The sequence below is a fragment of the Pipistrellus kuhlii genome, unplaced genomic scaffold (assembly GCF_014108245.1).
Source record: "Pipistrellus kuhlii isolate mPipKuh1 unplaced genomic scaffold, mPipKuh1.p scaffold_m20_p_2, whole genome shotgun sequence".
Taxonomy (NCBI): Eukaryota; Metazoa; Chordata; class Mammalia; order Chiroptera; family Vespertilionidae; genus Pipistrellus; species Pipistrellus kuhlii.
The window spans coordinates 112,421,238-112,428,882 of record NW_023425515.1 but is presented as its reverse complement, the minus strand read 5'-3'; the positions used below and the strand labels follow the sequence as shown (position 1 = coordinate 112,428,882).

The following is a 7,645-nucleotide window of genomic DNA, read 5'->3' as shown; positions in this document are numbered from 1 at the left end:
AGCGAATGACTACATCAACAGCCAGGTGAATTTTCCCACAAGTGAAACGCCTTTTATGGAAACCCTGGCATTTTAATCATGTGACTTCAGATGGGTCTTTGGCATGTACAAGCAAAGCGAAACAATTGGCCCAAGTTTATCCAAAGTGCCTTCACAATTAATAAAGGTTGTGGACATTCATTTAAATAGTTACAATGCTTCAAAAAACATACCAAAGGAGAAAAAATATATAGAACTAAAAAAGTTCTTCATTAAAATAGCTTAAATAAATTATCTGTCAACACCAGAGCCAGTGACTGGATGTGGACAACAGAGATTAGAGCTTTTTATATAACTCCATGAGAACACTGCCATAATAACCATTTGGTTAAAATTAATATTCCAGCTTCCAGATACAATTTAAATAAGGCAAGAAAAGTAACTGAGCCTTAGCCAGTTTAGCTCCGTGGATAGAGCATTTGCCTGCAAACTGAAGAGTCCCAGGTTAGATTCTGGTCAAGGGCACATTCTTGGGTTGTGAGCTCAATCCACAGTAGGGGCATGCAGGAGGCAGCCGATCAATGTGTCCCTCTCATCATTAATGTTTCTATCTTTTCTTCTCCCTTTCTCTCTGAAATCAATAAAAATATTTTTAAAAAGTAACTGATGAAAATTACTGTATAATATAGTTCCGATTCTATTTGCCCTTTTTTGTCTTGGCTGTCTTCTCCTTTCTTTTTTTCACGTGTTTAGGAATTTTGTTCTTTCTTTTCTCTCTCTGGGCTTCCTTGACCATCTTTTTTCTTTCCTGTAAAACAAAAACAAAAATTAAAAAAAAAAAATCTGTGAAATACAGACAGAAGAATAGATTTACTTGGATAACTTCACAGCTGTTTTCCTATAAATCAAATTTCAAATATCACTTACTATTAATTCGATCACAAGGGGAGATGTTAAACAAAAGAAATTTTAATTTCCCCCCTGAATTTTAGCAGTTTGTAAAGCAGCAGGAAGCACAAGGTTTTCTTTATACTAGAGGCCCAGTGCACAAAATTTATGCACTGCGGGGGGATGGGGGTGGTGGTCCCTTATCCCAGCCTAAACCCTCTCCAATACAAAATCCCCCAGGGGATGTCCCACTGCAGGTTTAGGCCCAATCCTTGGGCCTAAATCAGCAGCCGGACATCCCTCTCACAATCAGGACTGCTTGCTCCTAACCATTCACCTGCCTGCTTGATAGCCCCCTAACCACTCCCCTGCCAGCCTGATTGATGCCGAACTGCTCCCCTGCTGTCCAGATCGCCCCCAACTGCCCTCCCCTGCCAGTCCAGTTTATCCCAACTGCCCTCCCGTGCAAGACTGATTGCCCCCAATTGCCCTCCCCTGGCAGCCATCTTTTGGTGGCCATCTTGTGATGATGTGCGGGCATTGTACACGCTGGTAACCAGACAGGAGGAGGGTGCACATGCAGCATCAGAGATGGGGCAGCAAGGGCCTCTGTGCGCCTGTATGGGGGAGGGCCTGATCAGCAGCAGCCACGGCTGCTTCAAGGGCCGAGGGAGTGAGGCAGGGCCAGACCTGTGACTCAATGGTGGGTGGCACTGCACAATAGGCTCCTAGTATAAGATAAGCAAATTCCATTCATACTATTCATATTGCTACAATCTATACTAATAAAAGGCTTGGTGGCCCTCGAGCCATGCACTCACGTCATCACAAGATGGTCACTCCCACGTTGTCACAAGATGGTCGTTAGAGAAGGACAGTAGTGGGCTATAAGGCTGCAGGGTAGGGTACTTGTGAGTGAACAGGCCAGCAGGAGAGGGCAGTTAGTGGTGACTGGGCCAGTAGGGGAGGGCAGTTAGGTTAGCAGGGAAGGGCTTAGAGCAATAGGGCCAGCAGGGGAGGACAGTTGGAGGTGATCAGGCTGGCAAGGAAGGGCAGTTGGGGGGAATCGGGCTGGCAGGGGAGCAGTTAGGCATCAATCTGGCCGGCAGGGAAGTGGTTAGGTGGTGATCAGGCTGGCAGGCAGAAGCAGTTAGGGGCAATCAGGCAGGCAAGTGGTTAGGAGCGAGCAGTCCTGGATTGTTAGAGAGATGTCACAGATTGGAGAGGGTGCAGTTTGGGCTGAGGGACACCCCCGCCTCCAGTGCACAAATTTCATGCACTGGGCCTCTAGTTAGTTATAAAGATATATGTAAAAGGATAAAAAGAAGAGTAACATTAAAAAATAAAAATAAGCCCTAGCTGGTTTGGCTCAGTGGATAGAGCATTGGCCTGTGGAACAATTCTGGTCAAAGGCATGTACTCTAGTTGCAGGCTCCTCTCCAGCCAGGGCCCTGGTCAGGGCACTTGCAGAAGGCAACCAATCATGGTGTTTCTCTCACATTGATATTTATCTGTCTTTCCCTCTCTTTTTCACTCTATGAATCAATGGAAAAATATCCTTGGGTGAGGGTTAAAAAAAATAAATAAAATAAAAGTAATTATGGTTTGGTGGAGGAATTTGGGATGAAACTGTCTTAAAGGTATCCTAATAGAAATTTGAAGACTGCTAAACACAAATATCCAGGAGGATATTATTAAATGTTTGCAACTACTTTTCTTTGCAAGTTTCATACTCTAACAGAAATAAAAGTTATAGGGTCTAGTAATAATTACTGTCGTTTTAAAACATTCGTTTAAAATCTTGCTTGGCGTTGACTTGTATTGACATAAACTTCAAACACGTGGTATCTACAGAACGTGTGAAGTGCAATTAACAAGTTTTGCTTGAAAAAGTTTGTGTTTGGTTTGGTTTTTGTTGCAAAACTAGGGCTAAGAAGATGGCGGATGAAGAGCATATTCGGCACTGCATGCTTTACGAGTTCCAATTAGGAAGAAAAGCAAGTGAGGCTGCAAAAAACATCTGTAGTGCTCTTGGTCAAGATGCAGTTAGCGCCAGAAAATGCCAGCGTTGGTTTGAGAAATTTCGCGAGGGAAATTTTTCGTTAGATGACAAGAGTGGTCGAGGCCGTGTGTCCAATTTTGATCAAGAAGCTCTTAAGCTCTTTTGGTGCAAAATCCTCAAATTACCCAACAAGAGCTTGCGACAACTTTAAATTGTTCACAAAAAACAATTTCCAATCAATTGCGTGCACTTGGCAAAGTCCAAAAGTTTGGAAAATGGGTTCCTCATGAGTTGACTGACAACAACGGTAATCAAAGAGTCACAATTTGCAGTTCGCTCCTCTCTCGTCAAAACCGTTTGCCGTTTTTAGAGCAAATTGTTACCGGAGATGAAAAATGGGTGCTGTATGTTAATTTGAAAAGGCGGCCTCAATGGTTGGACAAAAATGAGGCTCCGCAGCCCACGCCAAAACCTGACTTGCATGCGAAAAAAGTGATGTTGTGTGTTTGGTGGAATTTTAAAGGAATTCTTCATTATGAACTTTTACCATCTAACCAAACCATTACAAGTGCAGTGTATAGTGCCCAATTGGAAAGGTTAGCCCAAGCTTTAAGAGAAAAAGAACCCGCGCTGATTAATCGGAAGGGCGTAATTCTTCACCACGATAATGCACGACCGCATACTGCAAGAATCACTGCTGAAAAACTGCGCCAGTTGGAATGGGAAGTTCTCCCTCAACCTGCATATTCTCCTGATATTGCCCCTTCCGATTACCATTTGTTTCGTTCTTTGCAAAACTTTCTTCTTGGAAAAAAATTTAATAATGAAGAATGCCTCAAAAATGCACTGACCGAATTTTTTGCATCAAAATCACAAGAATTTTACAACAGAGGGATTAAAATGCTTCCTGAGCGTTGGGCACAAGTAGAAGAAAACAACGGCAACTATATTGTTGATTAAATTTTGTTGTATTGTTTAAATAAATTCGATTTAAAAAAGTATTAGAAAACGACATTAATTATTACTAGACCTAATAGAAAGAGACAAAATACTTATTTCCATTAGGCAAAGAGAGAAAAATATAATAACAGCCAGTTGTATATGTCTCTCAGAAGTCTTAAAATCCATACTTTATAAAGTTTCAGAATTAAGCTAAGAATGAAGAGTAATAGTTACACAGTTGTCATGCATTATTCAACCATGAGTGTCTCTTCTGTCTGTAGCCAGGGTTGGAAGAAACAGCCTTTCCGAGTTTGGAAACTTGTGGCTGTAAATCCCCCTGAAATGGCTCCTCAGTATGTTATCAATGAGGCAACTTTAGCATCATTTGTACTTCAAGTTAATGACCATAATTTCTAATCAATGTACTGAATTCAATGTGTCCTTTCCATAGACCAGCAGTCGCCAAGCGGTGGCGCACGGACCAATGCTGGTTGTGAGGTCCAAAAGGTTGGCAACCACTGGTTTAAGGAAACCTTTGGAGCAGCTGTCACCAACCGGTGGCCCGCGGACCACTGCTGCTCTATGAGATCCAAAAGACTGGCGACCACTGCCCTAGACAGTGCCCAAGGAGCTCCCAATAGAGCTCCCAATCTCTAGATAATGTTACAACCAAAAACAGTTCATGCTTAGGAACTGAAAGTATAATTAGAGGTATTTACTGATCGATAATGTTTTCTGCCACCATAATCTAGATACTTGAGCAAAGAGTAATGAGCGGCTATGCTGCTATGTTGAAGAACAAGAAAATTTTCATTCTTGACTAACCTTTTTATCAACTTCAAGATCAGTGGTGGGTTTCTTGGAGCAGGCATGGTCTCCCTGCTCTTCAGAACCTGCATCAGAACACTCAGAACTTCCACCATCTTCTGAATCAGAACAATCCTTTTCTTTAACCTGATTTTCTAGGAGTGCAGGGACCTTAAAAATATTACAGAACCATGTTATTCTAAATCAATCAGTTCTTTATTTTTATCAGATATGTTAATGCCAGAATACAGATTTTTAACCTTGCAGATATTCTTTGAAAAACAAAAGCCTCTACTACAACATCCAAACAACAGAATCAAAGTGAGGGAGGAAGCCTGGAAGTACCCATTCCAGTAAGGCTCAAGAACATACCCACACGAAGAAATGGGGCTTTATGGATGACCCAGAGAAACAATATAACTGTTGCACTTCAGAAAAGGAGCACTGAGTTGGGATTCAGAAGGACAGTTATGTGCTGTGTAACGTTGGGGCTATTATCTGAGCAATACATCATTAGGCGATTCATCATTGTGCACTGTCAGTCTACTGCTGTAATGATATGTGATATAGTACTTTGATACCACTGTGAGCGGTTTTGTTTACACCAGCATGACCACAAACACGTGAGCTATGTGTTGCACTATGATGTTATGTCAATAGGCAATAGGAACTTTCCAACTCTACTATGTAATTTTACTAAAGGCCCGAGATGCACGAAATTCGTGCAAGAGTAGGCCTTCATAGTCCTGGCTGCTGCCTGGATCCCATGGCTGTAGCCCAGGCTTTGTCTGGAAGGTCACTGGAAGGATGTTCAGTCTAATTAGCATATTAGGCTTTTATTATTATAGATGGGCCCACAATCATATATGCAGTAATGACTGAGAAATAGAAGTAAAAAATACTTATTTGAATTAACTTTACAGCTGTTTGCCTATGAATCAAATCTGAAGTGACAATTACAATTAATCTGATCAAGAGGGAATATGACATTTAAACTAAATAAATTTTCTTTTTTCCCCTGAAGTTTAGCTTTTAAAGCAGCAGGAAGCACTTTCTTAAAAGGGGTTTTCTTTTTTAAGAAAAAAAAAAGTAACATTTAACAGACAATTTCTCCCATAAAAAAAGTAAATTTTCAGAGCAAACTGTGACCCTTTATGCTTAAGTCTTTAATTAAAAAATTAAATGAAATAAGAACTATCTTCGTAATTGCTTAAAGTAGAATTAATCCCTGTCTTTCTAAATTGCAAAACAAAACAAGATTGTTTTAAGAAAAAACACTGTAGGAATGGAGCACTCTCAGACTGCTAAGCTCCTGAGATTGTTCTTCATGCATACTTTTAATAAGCAAGTTGTAAAAAGATCAACAAGCACATAACTAATCTTAATTACTTCACAAAGAAAGACCAAATACAAAAAGAATCAATGCCTCAGCTATACAACAAGACAAGTCAGAGGCAAAATAAAAAATAAACCATAAATTTCACTATTTCAGTCATATGGTTAAAAAGAATGAACGGGCATTCTGAAAATGCTAGTAGACTTTGAAAGTATATATACAAATAACAATACCACTGTTAATTTAATTCTAATAATACTTTACATTAACTGTTATATCCTTTAACAGAATTTTCACATAAATAAATAGCAACACATATTGTTTATACCTTCTGAACGCCTGACAAATCTTTCTTCAATCCTGTGACGGTTTGATATAGAATCTTGTAACCAAAAAGAAAAAATAAATTAACATAAAACTAGAAAATGAAATAACACACTCCAATATTAAGAAATAACACCGTAGGCTAAATGATATATTGTGGTATTATAAAAAGGTGCCTAAAATTTATCTCATAGAAAAGAGAAAATGTATAGCGTGGGTGTTATTCTTGTCCACCAAGCACAGAAGCATCGGCAAATTCCAACCCACAGCCCAAATCCAACAGATAGACTGACGGTTTCTATTAATGAACATTCAAAATCAATTCGATGATGGAACACTCTAACTTTTAATCTCAATTAAATGAAATGTACTCTCTCCCCAAAATAACTCCATTCTTCTTTCATTAGTAGATCTATATCATGGAAAGCTGTATTCAATTATTAAAATGCTTTTTATTTCATCAAAAATTTGGAGGAAAATTTTTCTCTCTTTTTATATAATAACTTACATAGTAGCCTCAATTTTACTTCTTTGCCTGCAAAGCCTAAAATACTTACTATCTGGCCCTTTAACAGAAAAAATTTCCAGACCCTGTAATATATGTTAATGGATCCAGTATAATACCATTTATATCTTAGACTTCTATACAAACCGTCTATACAGTCTGTTGGACTCATTCAACTGTATCATTTTCCTTCATAAACACCAATGTATTCCCTTTACATCCAATGTGGACAAAGGACATGTTAATGTAATTAGCCATCTCACTAGATTAGAAGCCAACATTTGAGATTGCAGGTTGGGGAAGGTAGCTTTCTTTGTAAACTTGTTTGCTACATATAAACACAGCTACTCACATTATCTTGTTGGGCATTCATGGCCATGTCCTCTTCCTTCAATTTCATCATTATATCCATGTCCCTCTCATAGTTTTTTACTTCATTCAAGGTTCTAGGAATATATGCTCGCTTAAACACCTAACAAACATACAGGAAAAATAAAATTGAAACTGCCATTCACACAATTCTCACATTTGCTCAGCATCCTCACCCCCATCAAATCATAAAAAATAAAAGTCCATCCTCATCATCTGCAACACTAGTTCCCAGCCAGGCTGCCTGCACAGGGCTGGTGTAGCATGTGCTGTGTGCTTTGCCAAAAGTAATTTGTAACCAATGATAAAAGACTAAATATGTGATTTAAGGATACCCTTAGAATTATACTTTTCTCTCCTCATTTGCAGTTCAAAAAGTTTTTCTGAATGGAAGAGAAAGGAATGTAATTGCCTGGCTGTGCCTTCTGTTCTGACACAGGAACATCATCCACTCTGTGCTACAGTGAAAAAAGATTCAGAATTGCTGATAAAC

General features: G+C 39.3%; 1 protein-coding gene across 7 annotated transcripts in view; it reads right to left on the bottom strand.

Annotated features, from left to right (window-relative positions):
- Positions 1–628: 628 nt before the first annotated feature.
- The window catches only part of RIOK1 (RIO kinase 1), a 37,609-nt gene continuing 30,592 nt past the window's right edge, over positions 629–7,645 (bottom strand). For all 7 annotated transcript variants that reach the window (XM_045584242.1, XM_036444045.2, XM_036444044.2 and 4 more), the window contains 4 exons: positions 7,136–7,255; positions 6,283–6,336; positions 4,637–4,789; positions 629–787 (listed from right to left, as the gene is read on the bottom strand). In XM_045584242.1, the coding sequence (XP_045440198.1) occupies positions 677–787; positions 4,637–4,789; positions 6,283–6,336; positions 7,136–7,255 (438 nt within the window). In that variant the 3' untranslated portion in view covers positions 629–676. The remainder of the gene's footprint in view (positions 788–4,636; positions 4,790–6,282; positions 6,337–7,135; positions 7,256–7,645) is intronic.